The 17,594-nt window shown below is 40.6% G+C and overlaps 1 protein-coding gene across 2 annotated transcripts in view; it reads right to left on the bottom strand.

Annotated features, from left to right (window-relative positions):
- The window catches only part of FANCI (FA complementation group I), a 92,606-nt gene extending 76,368 nt beyond the window's left edge, over positions 1-16,238 (bottom strand). Inside the window, exons 1-3 of one of the 2 annotated variants that reach the window (XM_004431940.3) lie at positions 16,100-16,238; positions 13,342-13,444; positions 1,470-1,542 (exon numbers count right to left, since the gene is read on the bottom strand). In XM_004431940.3, coding sequence (XP_004431997.2) covers positions 1,470-1,542; positions 13,342-13,425 — 157 coding nt within the window. In that variant the 5' untranslated portion in view covers positions 13,426-13,444; positions 16,100-16,238. The other variant, XM_087428923.1, reaches the window with a different exon arrangement.
- Positions 16,239-17,594: the final 1,356 nt, after the last annotated feature.

Here is a 17,594-nt window from a genome sequence, read left to right as displayed (position 1 = left end):
TTATTCATTTCTTTCACTTACTAGTATATATAGGCAGCTGATTCTGATCTTTCATTGTTTCCTTTTCTCTGATATTTCTACAAAATAGTCATTTAGCAAGTTTCCATAAAGGTTGACTCAACCAATTTTGAAAGTTTTTTCATAAATAGGAAGATGTATTTTTGGAGATCCAACTTCCTTGCTGCAGCGAGAAAAATAAACCAAGTTAAAATATCCTGCTAAGAGTCTAAAGCCACTTTTAATTTTTGCCTTGTAGAATTTTATTCTACCACAATTCATAAAACCACTGTGAGTCACAACCTGCGACAATGTAGAACTTGCCCTTGTTCAAGATTCAGAAACAAATATGCCAAGCTGGGAATTGAGAATTGATACCAGCTCAAGAAAAACTCTATTGTAACTTTGAAGGACCTCTGACAAACTAACCCAGCTGGATATGCACCCTCCAGGAGATCTAACCGCTCTGTAGATTTTACGACCCCTGCTTGTACATGTACCACCTCCCAGCTGCGATAGGACGCTAACTTCGTTTTTTTGAGTTCCTTAGGAACGTGATGACCCCCGAACAGAGAATCTATGCTGATAGCCATCATCAGCTGAAAGATCTGGTGTGGCACTCCCAGTCTGTAACACCAGAAGGTCAACATTCCTAACCCCCTCCCCAATAACCCAATGGCCTATATAACTGCTGTAAGATTTTGTGCCCCCTTAAGATGGTTCTTTTGGGGCCGGCCCCGTGGCTTGGCGGTTAAGTGCGCGCACTCCGCTGCTGGCGGCCCGGGTTCGGACCCTGGGCGCGCACCGACGCACTGCTTCTCCGGCCATGCTGAGGCCGTGTCCCACATACAGCAACTGGAAGGATGTGCAGCTATGACATACAACTGTCTACTGGGGCTTTGGAGGGAAAAAATAAATAAATAAAATCTTTAAAAAAAAGATGGTTCTTTTGGACATGAGTCGGCCATCTTCCCTCTTGCTAGCAAGCTGTAATAAAAAAGTCCTTTTTCTCCTACCACCTTGCCTCTTGACTACTGGCATGTCTTACGGCGAGCAGAAGGCCCCACCTTGGGCGGTAACAGAATCTCTCTACATGTCACCCAAAATATTCCATTTCATTAAACTCCAGAGCTCCCTAGCTCCTTGTTAAGCACAGATTAAGTACTAAACATTGTTGTTCTCTTCTCCAAAATTTTAAAAGCACAAGTAAACCAAAGCGGATTTTATGAAGTACATCCTTTACAGGCCCCAAAACCAGCAATATAATCTCAGGTAGCCATTTCAACCCCCTTCAGTAAAATTATTGAAGCCCACAAGACAAGAGACCACTGCTTTAGCTGATTCTGTAAAATCCTCAAAACACATAAGTCTCTGTGGGGCTTCAAACAGTAAGAGAAGTAGCAATATGTGCCAAAAGTAAACAAATCTACCAATGAGCCCAGGGAGATAGAAGTGGCATTAATTGTCATTACCTTTGAAGATGGCTCTCAGGAGTGCTCCAGCAGCTTTTCCTTTCACTGCCTGGTTCTGAAGGAGATCAGCCAGCTGCAACCAAAGAAAGAAAATATAAGTCTCTGGCAACCATTTCTCTACCTTAGTGAGCTAAACTCCCAATATTAAAAACACTCGTCAGGTTCACACCTTCAGAGACTCCAGGTATCACAACATTTATTTAGATAGAGCAGGGTAGATCTTAACATTATGCTAGGCTGTCAAGACTGAAATTTATTCACATTCATTAACAAACATTTATTGAGTACGTAATCCGCACTAGGTATTGAGCTACATTTTTGGAGATATACATTCATTTAACAAATACTTTTTGAGCGTGTTTTTTTCCTAGGCAGTAGGGACACAAGGATGAACAAGATGGATATGATAATTTGACTCAGAGTTTATAGCAGACCAGAGGGGAAAAGATGACAAGAAAAAAATTCAGGGGGCTGGCCTGGTGGCATAATGCTTAAGTTTGTGCACTCTGCTTCAGTGGCCTGGGGTTTGCAGTTTCGGATCCTGGGCGCAGACCTACACACCGCTCATCAAGCCATGCTGTGATGGCATCCCACGTACAAAGTAGGGGAAGACTGGCACAGATGTTAGCTCAAGGCGAATCTTTCTCATCAAAAAAAAAAAAAAAAATTCAGAAAAAAATATTTGTAAAGGAAACAAAAGTCTACATAGATAATAATTGAGGAAAGGGAGGCAACTTCAGCTAAAGTAGTCAGGGAAAGCTTCTCCGAGGTAGGTGACATTTACGCAGAGACTTGGAGGATGAGAAAGAGCTAGTTACACAAAGGGGGGAAGGAGGACATTCCAGATAGAGGTATCATTATGTGCAAAGGCTCTAAGGGAGCAAAGAGCTTGGCACATTTGAGGACCTGAAGAAAAAGACCAACATGGCTGGAAAGTAGTAAGGAGAAGAGTGGCACAGGATGAGTTTGGAGAACAAGCACCAGATTATGAAGAATCTTGTAGGCCATGGGAGGAAGTTTAGATTTTGTCTAAGTGCAAGAGAAGTCGCTAAAGAGAAAAGAGGAGAGCGATATGTTTTTTTTTGTAATCAGTCTTGCTCCTTATGTAGAGAATGGAGCAAGAGAATGGGGGGGTGGTTAAGAGTGAAATAAGGATATCTGTTAAGAGATTGCTACAGTGTTCAAGTGAGAGATCATAGTGGCCGAGACCAAAGTAATAGCAAGGGAGATGTTATGGGTTGAACTGTGTCCTCCCAAAATTCATATGTTGAAGTTCTAATCCCCAGGACCTCAGAATGTGACCTTATATGGAAATAGGGTTGTTGCAGACAATAATTAGTTGAGGTCACTGGGGTGGGCCCTAATCCAATATGACTGATGTCCTTACAAAAAGGGGAAATTTGGACAGAGAGACATGTATACAGCGAGAATGCCACGTAAAGATGAAGGCAGAGATCAAGGTGATACAAGCCAAGGAATGCCAAAAACAGCAACAAACCACCATGAGCTAGGCGAGAAGTATGGAACAGATTCTCACAGCCCTCAAAAGGAAACAACACTGCCAACACCTTGATCTCGGACTTCTAGTCTCCAGAACTGTAAAAATAAATTTCTGTTGTTAAGTTACTCAGTTTGTAGTACTTTATAATGGCAGCCCTGGCAAACTAATACAGGAGATGAAGAAAAGCAGACTGAAGATATATTTGAAAGCTCAAATCAATAGGACTTTGCTATGGTCTGAACGTTTATGTCCCCCCAAAATTCATGTTTGGAATCCTAATGCCCAATGTGATGGTATTAGGAAGGGGGCCTTTGGGAGGTGATTAGGTCATGAGAGTAGAACTCCCACGAACGGGATTAGTGTTCTTATAAAAGAGATCCCACAAAGGTTCCACCATGTGCGGATACAATGTGAAGTCTGCGACCCAGAAGAGGGCCCTCACTCAACCATACTGGTACCCTCATCTCGGACTTCCAGCCTCCAGAACCTTGAGAAATAAATGTATGTTGTTTACAAGCCACCCAGTCTGCCGTATTTCATTACAGCAGCCTGAACGGACTAAGACAGACTTCCTCATGGTTTAGAAGTGAAAAAGGGGTGATGATGAAGCAAAAGAAGAAATCAAGGAGGACTCTTAAATTTCTGGCTTCAGCAACTGAGTAGATGATGGCACCATCCATTGATATGGTAAAAATCTGGGATTAGGCAAGCATCTAAATCACACGAAGGGCTTGTTAAAGCAGATTGCTGGGTATCACTCGTAATTTCTGATTGAGCAGATCTAGTGTGGGGCTCAGAATTACTACTCCTAAGATATCCAAGTGGAGACACCAAATAGACAACTAGATATGCCAAAGTGCAGCTCAGAGAAGACAGAGTTCAATGGGAACATATGACATCACCCAGGGAGCAAATGAAGAGAAGAGAAACACCAATACTCAAGGATTAAAAAGAGAAGCAGCAGCCAGCAAAGAAGACTGAGAAGGTGAGGTTGATAATATCCAGAGAAAAGAGTGTCACAGAAGCCAAAACTAATAAAACAGTGAATTTGATCTCTTCCACAACTACATGTGCTTGGTCTTCTGACTGCAGTCCATCTCTCTCCCTTCTTAAATACATAATAAGGAAGTACTTGACTGCTCTGCCTGGACCCTCCAACAGAATACTCAGCCCTTGACAGTGGGTTCTCAACCAGGGTGATTTTGCCCCTGCCACAGGGTACACTGGGCAATGTCTAGAGATATTTTTAGTTGTCAAAACTGGAAGGGTGCTACTGTCATCTAATGGGTACAGGCCAGGGATGCTGGTAAACATCCTAAAACACACAGGACAACACCCCTCAACAAAGAATTATTAAGTCCAAAACGTGAATAGTGCCAAGGCTGAGAAACTCCGACTTTTCTTGAAAACATTCTGTTTAAACAGAAGGCAGTGTGGCATAGGAGAAAAAAAAAAACTGGACCCAGAATCAGAAGACCTGGGCACGAATCCTGGCTGTGTCATTTACTAGCTTTATAACCTCAAGCAAGTTATTTAATCTTTGCTATGTGTGTCCATTTCCCTACCTCAAAGGACTGTTGGGAGGATTGAATTAGATGACAGGTAGAGGACCTTGCACAGGGCCTAACACAGAACAGGTGCCCAATGAATGTTAGTTCTCTTCTACTCTCTCTGTTCTCTATTCCTCTTCCTCCTCCTCCCCCTATTTACGTGATCTTTGGTCTTCCTTTATAATCTTACTCAGTTATGCTTTTTACTGCATTTTAAAACACAGAAGTAGACCAAATAAGATTAAGTATCCTTGTTATTCTGGAAGACTTTACAATTCTTCCTTTAATTGGTAGACTGGTCCCAAGTTAATGGCACAGTCCAAATATACTTTTTTGTGTGTGTGTGTGAGGAAGATCAGCCCTGAGCTAACATCCATGCCAATCTTCCCCTTTTTGCTGAGGAAGACTGGCCCTGGGCTAACATCTGTGTCCGTCTTCCTCCACTTTATATGGGATGCTGCCACAGCATGGCTTGACGAGCGGTGCATTGGTGCGCACGCGGGATCCGAACCCAGGCCGCCAGCAGCGGAGCACGTGCACTTAACCACTACGCCATGGGGCCAGTCCACAGACTTTTTTAAATGGAACATTCTTCATTTTGTGTTGTCTTATGTTTCCTCATGATTAGATTGAGTTTATGCATTCTCAGCCAGAACACAGCTAATATTGTGTCCTTCTCAGAGTATCACAGCTGGAGGCATGTGATGTTCATCTGTCCCTCACTGGTAATATTAACCCTGATCACCCAATCAGGTGTGTTGCCCGATTTTCCCACTTTTTCCCCCTCCCTTCACCACCAGTGAGCAGTTTGTAGGGAGACACTTTAAGACCATGCAAATATCCTGTTCGTTATCTAATTTTCCGCTTGTATACTAGAAAAGCCCGGCAGCAACCACTGTTACCAGGTTATCAGAGTCAATATCACTAGGAATGACACTGATATCATGAGCCACTGATACGATACACTAAAAAGGGCATGGCATCATTTTGGTGGTCCTTTTGGCAGGAATGCCTGACTTCAGTCAATCATGAGACACCAGACAGGCACTAACTGAGGGACGTTCAGCAAAATAACTGATCAATACTCTTCAGGGCTATCAAGATCATGAGAAACAAAGGAAGACTGAGGAAGTGTTGCAGATTGCAAAAAATCAGGGAAAAATAACAACTAAGTGCAATATAGGATCTTGAGTGGGATTCTGAAACATAAAAAAAAGACATCAGTGGAAAAACTACCAGGTAGAGTTCGAATAGGGTCTTTAGTTTCACTAATGGTATTGTACCAATGTTAATTTCCTGGTTCTTAAAATTTTACTAAGGTTACGTAAGATGCCAACACTAGGCGGGGGATACAGGGAAACTCTGTATTATTTTTAAAACTTTTCTGTAACTCTAAAAGTAGTTCAAAATAAAAAGTTAAAAAAAAATCTCTCTGGATTTAGCATCCACTGATGCTTCTTGCCTGATCCAATCTTTATCATGATGGTTACAAAATAATTTTCTAACTCTAGTAAGGTAAGCAGGAGACCTCCCTTCTCCCTATTTTTTTTTTTATTATCCGTATGGACTCAGAAATTTCTGTATTTCTCAATTGTTTATAATTCATAACTGAACTTAATTATTTTCATGTTCAAATAGTCCCAGATTTGGCCAATGGAAGCTCCTTCAAGCTGGCTCGTGTCCTTGTGACATGTCCCCATTTTTTGAGTATTTCTTTACTTTCTGGCTTAGCAAGATGTTCCAGGTTCCTCTTATATCTATTATGCCCACCATTCCAATCAGCCATTTCTCTGAAAAGCCCTGATTTCTTTTAGTGGGGAATGGTTATTAGGAACCAAAGATCTAGGTCATAGGTGTGCTTGTTGCTACTGCGGCTTCTTTGCTGCTTCTTAGTTCTTTCAGTGGACAGAACTAGGAAATATATGCATGGATATACAAACATACATGTGCACATGGATATGCATATACATACACATACTTGAGAAATCATAAGTTCACATCAATATCTCCATTTCTAATCTATCCCCACAGGGTTCTTTCTTGCCTTCCTACATTCCCTATTTGTACGCCCCTTCTACCCCTGTTAAGAACCCTGGCTCCCAATAGCAACAGACTTATTCACCTGCTGAACCCTATAATACATCAAAAATCGTTTCAGAATTGCTTCGCCCATACCACTACAATAATCAATCCCACTACAAAAGAGTTCAGGGATCATTTGTATTTCTCCCTCCAATCCTCTGCCCAAGACTGAGCATATACAGTCAAATATTTGGATTAGTTTTCTTTCTCCCTCCCTCCCCACTTTCAGTATGTTTATGGCATTCTTCCTGAGTTTCTTTTTTGTAATGATACACAAATATACGTATGCTTTATTTCCCTTCTTTCTTATATAAAAGATAGCATACCACACATTTTGCATTTTGTTTTAACTTAATATCTCCTGGAAATCACTCTCTCTCAGTTCATAGAGATCTTCTTCATTCTTTTTTACAGATGCAAAGAATCACCTTGTGCATAATATAATTTTATTTTGTTGGAGGTGTATCTTTAGGGTAATCCTAGAAGTGGGATGCGTGGGTTGAGGGGAAATGTATACGCAGTTTTGTTAGGTATTACCAAATTCTAATCCTGGTCTTACCATTTTGCATTCCTACCAGCAATGTATGAGTGACTGTTTCCCCACAGTCTCGCCAAGAGTATATTGTCAAGTTGCTCAATTTTCTTTTTCTTTTTTTGGTGAGGAAGATTGACCCTGAGCCAACATCTGTGCCCATCTTCCTCTATTTTGTACGTGGGACGCCACCACAGCGTGGCCTGATGAGCGGTGCATAGGTCTGCACCCAGGATCCAAACCTGCAAACCCCAGGCCACCAAAGCAGAGTGCGCGAACTTAACCACTACTCCACTGCGCTGGCCCGTTCAAATTTTTCTCATAAGATGATGAGTAAGCAATAGTATGTTTCATTTTAATTTGCATTTCTCTTATTATGAGTGAAATAGAGCATCTTTACTTATGTTTAAAGCCACTTTTATGTATCTTTTTTCTGATTACCTTCTTCAAGCCCTGTACCCTTTTTCTATAGGATGTTTGGTCTTTTTTCCCCTCAATTATTATAAGTTATTTATGAATTCAGGATATTAACCCTTCATCTGTGATATGTTACAAATATTTTTCTCCCAATTTGTCATTTGTCTTTTGATTCTGCTTGTGCTATTTTTGGTCACATAAACTCTTCTTTATTTATATGTAGATACATTTATCAATCTTTTACTGTATCTAGATTTTGAGTCATAGTTAGAAAAGCCTTTCCCTGCACTGAAGTTAAAAAAAAGGAATTCACTCATGTTTTCTTCTAATATTTATTTAGATTTGTTTTTTTACATTTAGAACTCTGATTCATTTGGAGCTTATTCTTGAGTATTATATGAAGGATAGATCTAATTTTAACTATTTTTTTCTAAACGGCTATCTAGTTGTCCCAACACCAGTTATTAAAGACTATCTTTGCCCCAGTTATTTGAAATATCATTTTATCATACACTAGATTTTATATGTAGTTGGGTCTATTTTAAGACTTTCTATTCTATTATTCAATTATTTGTTTTTCTCTTCATGCACCAATACCATACTCTTAATTACAGAGGTCTTTTTGGTATATTTAGTATCTGGTAGGGCTAGTCCTTCCTTAGAGGTCTTCCATTTCACTGTTTTCCTAGTTTTTCTTGCATGTTTATTTTTCTATATGAACTTTACAATCAGCTTATCTAGTTCCATAAAATAGCTCATTGGAAATTTTATTGGTATTGCATTAAATTTATAAATGAACTTAAGGAGCACTGGTATCTTAAGAGTGTTGAGACTCCCTAATCAAGAATAAAGAACGTCTGGGCCGGCCCCGTGGCTTAGCCGTTAAGTGCGCGCGCTCCGCTACTGGCGGCCCAGGTTCGGATCCCGGGCGTGCACCAATGCACTGCTTCTCTGGCCAAGCTGAGGCCGCGTCCCACATACAGAAACTAGAAGGATGTGTAACTATGACATACAACTATCTACTGGGGCTTTGGGGGTGGGGGGAAAGGAGGACTGGCAATAGATGTTAGCTCAGAGCTGGTCTTCCTCAGCAAAAAGAGAAGGATTAGCACGGATGTTAGCTCAGGGCTGATCTTCCTCACAAAAGAAAAAAAAAAAAAGAATAAAGGATGTCTTTTGGGTTGTTCAAGTCTTTTTATGTCTTTTCGAAGTGTTTTATAGTTTTCTTCATATGGGTTTTAGACATTTCTTAATAAGTTTATTCCTAAATATTTTATCTTTTTTCTTGCTAGTAAATTGGGCTCTCTCATTCGCTATGTCTTCTAACTGGCTATTATGTATGTATGAATGCTATTGATTTTTGCATATTAATTTTATATTCTGCTACCCTGCTAAATTCTCACTGTAGATGGTTTTATCACTGATTCTCTAGGGTTTCCCAGGTATACTACCACGGCATCTGCAAAGAGAGATGGTTTTATATCTTCTTTTCTATTCTTATGCCTCTAACTGTTTTCTCTAGGCTAACTGCATTGGCTAACAGACCAGAACATTAGACAGGGGTGGAGAAGGCAGACATGTTGCCTTGTTCCTGGCCTTAGTAGGAATGCCTCTCGAGTTTCCAATTAAGATGCTGAATTTAGGATTTATATATACATTTTATCATGTTAAGAAAATAGCCACCCATTCCTATTTTCTCAAGAGATCTTATTAGGAATGGGTATTGAATTTCGTCTAAGGCTTTCTCTGATTTATGAAGATAATCATACAGTCTTTATAGTAATATACTAACACTGAACCAACCTGTATCCCTGGTATAAATTCCACTTGGTCATGGTATATATTTTTTTAATATGGTATTGGAATCTGTTCCCTAAGATTTCATTTAAGATTTTTGTATCAATATTCATAAGTGACAACAGTCTATACAGTCAACCCTCCGTATCCAAGGGTTCTGCATCCATGGATTCAACCAACCGCGGATCAAAAGGCCTACAATGGCTGCGCCTGTACTGAACACGTACAGACGTTTTTTCTTGTCATTATTCCCTAAACGATACTGTATAACAATATTTACATAGCATTTACATTGTATTAGGTATTATAAGTAATCTAGAGATGATTTAAAGTATACGGGAGGATGTGTATAGATTATAGGCAAATACCTCGGCATTTTATATAAGGGAGCGGAGCACCCATGGATTTTGGTATGTAAAGTTCCTGGAACCAATCCTCCTTGGATACAGAAGGATGACTGTCATTTTCTTTTTCTACGCTATCTTTATCAGGTTGAGAGTACTAACGTTATACTTTATAAAGAGCATGTGGAAGTTCTCCCTATGTATGTACATCTCCTTACATACTACATATGCTCTAAAACAACTTACGTAGCATTGGGACTATCTACCTCTAACCTATAAAGGTTTGGTAGATGTGGCCTGTGCAACTATTTGGGCCTGGTGTTTTTGTGTGAAGTAACTGCTTAATAACTCTCTCATTTTTTTCTATGAAAATTGGTTTAAGCTTTCCATCTCAAGTTGGGTCAATTTATTAAACTTAACATGCCTAAGAAACTATCCATTTCCTCTAGTTTTTCAAATTCATTTGCATAGATATACACAAAATAGTATCTTGGTATTTTTTGAGATTTTCTCTGTATTATTTCCCCCTTGCCATTCCTTATTTTGTATATTTGTGCTTACTCCATTGTTTTCTTGATTAATGATTTTGTCTGTTTTATTTTTTCAAAGAACCAGGATTCTGATGTATTAATTGGATCTACTGTTTTTCTGTTCTCTCTTTTATTAATTTCCACTTTTAATAGTTTTGTCTTTGTGCTTTTTTTTTTTTTTTTTGCTGAGGAAGATTCACCCTGAGCTAACATCTGTTGTCAATCTTCCTCTTTTTTTGCTTGAGGAAGAGTAGCCCTGAGCTAACATCTGTTGCCAATCTTCCTCTACTTTGTATGTGGGTCACCGCCACAGTATGGCTGATGAATGGTGTAGGTCCATGCCTGGGATCCGAACCTGCAAATCCAGGCCACTGAAGCGGAGTGTGCCGAACTTAACCACTAAGCCACAAGGCTGGCCCTTCTTTGTGCTTTCTTTCTGGTTTACTTTGCTGCTCTTTTTCTAGGTTTTTGATCTGGAAATTTAATTCATTTACTTTCATTATTTCATTTTTATTGATACAGGTGATTTTTAACAGCATTCCATGGATTCTGATATGTAGTGTTTTCACTATTTTTCAGAAATCCTATAATTTCTGTTTATATATTCCTTTTTATCCAAGACTTGTTTAGAAGGTATTTTATTTCCAGGTAGAAGGGCCTTTTTTGATTTTTGGTTTCATTTCTCATTTCTAGTTTTATTGCATTGTGATCAAAAAGAGGGGTCTATAACATTTCTACCTTACAGGACCTATAAAGGCTTTCTTTGTGCTCTAGTATATGACACAATGATCCATTTTTGTGAACATTCTATGTGCTTAAGAAGATACATTTTCGGGCCGGCCCCATGGCTTAGCGGTTAAGTGCAAGCACTCCGCTGCTGGTGGCCCAGGTTCAGATCCCGGGTGCGCACCGACGCACCGCTTGTCCGGCCATGCTGGGGCCGTGTCCCACATACAGCAACTAGAAAGATGTGAAACTATGACATACAACTATCTACTGGGGCTTTGGGGGAAAAATAAATAAATAAAATAAAATTATTAAAAAAAAAAAAAGAAGATACATTTTCTTTTATTAAAGTATCCTCCACATATTTTAAATACTCTTCATATTTTGCATCTCTTTACAATCTTTGCTTTGTTTACGTATCCCCAGATCTGTATTCCACTTCACTAACTTTCTCTTTAGCAGTGTTCAGTCTACTGTTAACTATCTATTAAGGTTTTCATTTCTAAAAGTTTTCTCTGGTTGTTTTCCAAATCCATCCCTTCTTGTTTTGTGGATTCTATTCCTTCATTTACATATTTGAATGTTAAATATTACATTAAATATTTGTGTTAAATATTTACAGTCCCTTTTAGATTGCTCTATTCAAATCCTTGAATGTGAATTTTCCCATTGCTAGACATGTCAGTCTTTCTTGTCACAGACTTCCTTATATGTTTTATAATTTTTTACTCTAAACATATCTTCTATGGACTTTTTTTTAAATGAACTGAATATGTATATTGCAAGAATGCTTAACAAATTTGTAAAGGATATAAAAAGATGATTAATTCAATGGGCAACAGAATCAGGATACAAAAAGATCTTGATAGAATGAAATGAGATTAATCTAAAGAGATGATAATTAACAGATATAAATGTAAAATTTTTTTATGTGAGTTCTAAAAACTAACTACAGAAGTTCAAAAATGAAGGAAATTTAGCTTAATATCAACACATGCAAATATGACCTGGGGTTTTTAGTTGCTTGTAAGAGCAATGAGACAATAGTATGATATTGCTGCCAAGAAGTTGATTTTGCATTAATGAAAGAATGAGGGAAATGTTAGTACCACTCTACTCTAGTGGTAGAATACACTTGGAGCCTGTGTTCAATTTGAGGTATAAAACTTTAAGGGAAATGTTAAAACAGAAATGTTCAGAGGACTATGCCCATGTTGGTGAAGGAACTTAAAACTAGGAAGAGCTGAAGGAACTTTTCTAACATTTATTCAGCGCCTATTCAATGTTAGATGCTTTATATACATCATCTCATTTCATCCTCACAAAAATCAAGAGATAGGTATTCTTTTTGTGATAAGCAATAATCAGAAAAGTAATTCATAGCATCTGTTTATATCATGGATTTGCTCTAGTTCTTATTTTTGCTTATTTTATAGTGTAATGTTAAAGCCTCCTCAAATTCCTTTTGGAAGTAAAATATAAATTCTAAATAAATTAATTAAAAGCTGGTTTTAACCAAATCTTAAATTGTCTATAGGATGATTCAAGTTGCAGCTCACGCAATGGGCTGTCTCAAAAAGCTGCTGCAACAACAATCTTAGATAATTTCAAAGAAAAAAAAATCAGAGCACATCACTACATCAGTTGCCAGTTAGTGTCAGGTAACAGAGATTAAAATGCATCTAGCTTCAATGACTACAACACTAGCCCATAAAAATTCCCATAAAAACATAATACTCAAAGGCTTAACTTGTTTATACATATATATTAATATCTAAGGTTAATCTTAAGGAAGGATTCTTTTCCATGCAGGGACTGAATAAGCTGAGATCACTTATTATGGAAAAAGAACTCTATGAGGAGAGAAAGATTAGGAAGAACAAACAGCATAACACGTAAGGTGATTATTGTCCCATTTTATAATCACATACTTACAGTGACGACACAGTTGGTTTTCTCTTTTACTAATAACTTCAAATTATTTTACTGCTTATGAATTTATCTTCTTTAGGGAAAAATAGAAATAAATAAAGAAACATCACTAGACAAATCTAACGTCTCACATCAATAACTATAGGCTGGATATTACCTTCAAACAGCATTGTTCTAAAAACCATAAAAGTATACTAATTTGCCTATATACATACAGTTGCATAAATGTTGTTTAAATGTTATACAGTTGTATAAATGTACACAAATGCCCTTAAGTTGTCCATTTCTCTTCCTCTCCCTCATTGCTTTATATCTATGAGTTGTTATCAAATAAATCCTTGTCTCCTACGGAGAGTGGGGGGTAGATAAGTGGCAGAATCATTTTTCTATCTAACATGTCCTTTGAATTTGTCATCATGCTTGACATTTGCTTTTAGTAGAACGTGCTTCCTAATACTCACATCATCTTCTTTCAAGGTTTGAAGAAATTCCTGTAGTCTGTCTGCTGTTTTTTCTGCTGCCAGGGATATAATTTTCTGGTCCATTTTTGCACATATCAGAGAACTGTAAGGGAAAAATGTCAGAGCTGGATGAGATTTTTGGAAGTAAACAACCTTGAATTTTTTCCTTCCCTACCTGTTAACTGAGTATTTCACACATATTACAGACAATGTACGCAGTGGGTACACAACAGGCTAAGGACTACTAACTAGTATAACTAGGTGATTCTTTTCCAAACCAAAATAATCTCAAATTCCCTAGAATTTCCTGATTAGAAACTTGTATTCTAATCAAGTGGTTTCACAATTTTTGCCCATATTCTATCATATTTTTTAGCACCTAACCAGCACATTGCCTAGAACAAAGCTGTCATTTAACAGTATATCAAATATGTAATAAATTATTATAAACATTTGATAAATAAATGAATAAGCCAACAGCACTGTAAATACAAAGTGCCAATTAAATGGTATAAAAACAAATGAGAAGTTAAGGCTAAAGAAAGAAATGTGTGTTCAAATGTCAAGAAGGCTTCCCAGCAGAGGAAAGCTTGAACTGGAACTTAGAGATTAAATTTAGATAGTCAAGATAACCAGATGGTATACGTTATACATTAGTGGGAAGGAGAGCATCAGAAAGAAAGGCATTCATATGAGAATTTGAAAAACTTATTTGGGGACAACAAGTAGACTGCTTGAGGCAGAGAGTTCAAGTAGGGAAGTAGTTAGTAAGAAAGCTAGAAAGATAGGTTGAAAATAAACTGTGCACGATCTTAAATGCCAGGTTAAGGAATTTAGGTTTTATTTTGTAAATAATAGAGAGCAATCAAAATTTGGGAAGCAAAAGAGAATTTGACAAGATTGAAACAGTGTTTGAGGAAACTGAATCTGGCATCAATGTGCAGATTAAAGTAGAAAAGGAGTAAGGATAAAGAGCACAGGCCAGGAGGTTATTCCGGGCTATTTTAGTGTAAGGCAAAGGCCTGCATTAGGGTGGTAACTCTGGAAGTGGAAAGGACAAAATGGAGTCACATTAGACAGAAAGGATTTAGCAAGTAGCTATGGGAGTATTATGTGAAGGGAAAAATGCAGACTGGTGGAAAGAAAATCTGCTCCTCCTCCTGTACTTCCTCCTAATTTTCCCATCTCCATAAATTATACCATCATCCTCTCAGCAGCTCAAACTAGAAACATGGGCAACATTCTTAACTTCGCTTTCATCCTCCACACCCACTTCCAAGTCCTATCAATGTTACCCTTCAAACAACTCAAATCTGTCTACTTCTGACCAAGATCCACTACTGCCACTCTACTCCAAAGCCACCATCACCTCTCACCTGAACTACAATAGCTTCCTAACTTGTCCCTCACACAGCAACTAAAGTAATCTTTTTGAAAAACAAACCAGATTATTTGACTCCATCTCCATGTCCACTCTCATTTTAAAACTCTTCAGTGGCTTTCCATTGCTCTCATATCAGTCCAAAATCCTTAAGTCATAATAAACAAGTCCTGCAGGGTCTGGCCCACGCCTAACTCCCTTCCTCGCTCTATACTCCAGCCACACTGAACTGCTTTCAGTCCTTCAAACCACCGAGTTCCTCCTGTCACAGGCCCTTACACATGATTTTCTGTCTGGAACTTACACAAACACACTTCCTTTCACCTCCTGCCCCCTAATCTTTCATTGTTAATTCCTACAAATCCTTCAGATCGCAGCTCAATCCACACTTCCTCAGAAGCTCAGTCTAGTTTCAATGCTCCTCTATTACACCCTTTCAAGGCAAGAATTCTCTCTCTTACCATCACACTTTCAACATTACACCTGTCATTACTAAATTAAGGACTCCATCTCCCACTAGACTAGAAACTGCACGAGGGCAGGGGGCCATGTCTAGTTTTGTTTGTCACTGAACCTCCAGTACTTAGCACAGTACCTAGCCCAGAATAGGTGCCCAATAAGTATTTCTGGAACAAATGAATTACTGAACCCCTACAATGGGCAAGACTCGGCCCAGCACTTTACATTCATTAATTTGACCCTCACACCAACCCTATGAGGTAGGTGTTGTTATCCCCGGTTTAGAGGAAGATCTTTTGGGATTCAGAAACAGTAATGAAATTCCCCAGCTTAGAATGCTAGTAAGACGCAGAAGCAGAACTGAAGCCCAAGTCTGTCCAGCTGCAGACCCCAAGATCCCATGCTTTTAACTACTGCCGCCAGTTAGGGCCCGAGTGGCAAAGAGGATACACAAAAGGCATCCCGACCGAAAGAGCCGAACAGGCAAGAGAGGAATATGCCGAACTCAGTCTACTTCAGCAGGTACATTTGCTAAATCTGACCTAAAACCAGAGGTGCGTGGCAGACAGGCGGCCGTTAAGTCCCCGTGCGCACAGAAGAGTCCTCGTCCCGAGGCCCTCGGATCAGGGAGGCACCACTGAAGTGAAACGCCGCGGGTTTGCGCCGGGCTCCGCAGAGGGAAACTAGAAAACGAGGCGGCTGGCGATGTAGGCTGGGACCGCGCCACACAGGCGAGCGGGATTCCGAGACATTGCTCAGACGCAGGAGCCGAGCCCTGACGGCGCGGGAAGAGGCTAACAGAGCGCCGGGGGTGCGGCCCGCCGCCGGAGGAGGGAACGCGGCGCACAGGTACCCTTCCAGGCCGCAGAAAACACCAGAACGCCACCCCGGAACGGCAGCCCTCCTGTCCTCACAGACCTGCTCCCTCCCCGCGGATGAGTCCCACCGCCCGGGCAAGGCGCGAAGCCCCTAGGCACGGTCTCCTCGGCCTCTTTGCCGCCGCAAACTTCCAAAAATCCCGCGCAACCGCACTCCAACGCACTTCCGTCCCTCGCAAGAGCAGGTCCCGCCCCCGCGGCTCACTTCCGCCAGCCGGAGCACGCGGGTGGGGTGTACCATTAAGGCAGATGGGGTTGGGGGAACCGTCAGGAGTCGTCGGACGTTCCCACTCACAGGCGGGGGAGGCGCGGCCTGGGAACTCGAATTCCAGGCCGCAGAGTGAGCATGCGCAGCGTGGCCTGGGCGTAGCCGGCGCAGTGTTGACCGGTAAAGGCTTTCTGTTGTACTATTGCGGAGTCAGTGCGAGAGGACGAATTAAGTGGTCCTGCAGGTCTTTGTACTGGAAGCGCCTGGAAGGCACAGGAAGGTGTCCTACTCCTTGTGCCAGGCGAGGTGCCATTAACCCCTCAGATGTAAGCCCCATGTGGCCAGGGTTTTTTGTTATTCCCAATGCGAAACCCCAGCATTTAGCGCATAGCCTGGCAAAGCAATAAATATTTGTCAAATAAACAACTGATGGTAGAGCAAAGAGCAATGGAGGGGAGGGCCGAGAGTCTATTTTAGGAGCAGCTGTTGAAGGAGTAGCTTGTGCAAAGGGCCTAAGAGCAACAAGTGAGCGGGACATTGGCTGGTTCGGGAGGTCAAGGCACTTGGGGTGGGGGTGGGAAAGCAGGGGCTTGGAAGTCCTTTTCACACCAGGGCCAGTGGGGAACAGCTTATGTGGAAGGACATGTTTGTATTCACCTAGTAGGACTGTGTCTCTGGCAGGTGAGCACCGCAGAGATTGTTCAAAAGAGATGATGGGGGTAGGGAGGACTGAAGGCAAGACCCCTTAGGAGGCTATAAATTGTCCTGGAGATACATGGTGGTGGCCCAAATGGTGGCAATGGGGACAGGCAGAAAGGAGTGGACCTCAAGTGAAAGACATTAGGAAGTCGAGTGCACCGGGCTTGGGAGACGTGGGAGGAGGTGAGGAATATTCAGGCTTGAGCAACAGGGGTGGGAGTGGGTTGACACTGACAATTGACTGGCAGGGAGCACACGTCCAAGCTGCTACAAATTTGTGTGTCTGTGTAGCTCACACAGGCTCATTCACCTCTGTGAGCCTCCAGTTCTGCATCCCAGGTGCACTCCTGAATTGCCTGTGTGTCTACCTAGTGGCATGGACAATTCAGGGGTCTTGTCTCCCCTTGTTGCGTGAATGTATCATCTGTGTTTTCCATTAGCACTAATGGGTGTTACATATGCAAAGGAAGAGAACAGACTCAGATTCATAACAGGGTTTTCCACTCCAGTGTAAGCTTCCTTACTAAGCAGCAAATCTTATCCATCTGCTTCAACCAACTAGACTCCATAGACTGGGCAGCTAGTGATACACTGATTGTAGAAAATACTGCCAGTTAAAAACAGGTTT

Source organism: Ceratotherium simum, chromosome 3, assembly GCF_057802395.1.
Source record: "Ceratotherium simum simum isolate JZ-2026a chromosome 3, ASM5780239v1, whole genome shotgun sequence".
In the NCBI taxonomy this organism is placed as follows: domain Eukaryota; kingdom Metazoa; phylum Chordata; class Mammalia; order Perissodactyla; family Rhinocerotidae; genus Ceratotherium; species Ceratotherium simum.
This window is presented reverse-complemented; position numbering and strand designations above follow the sequence as displayed.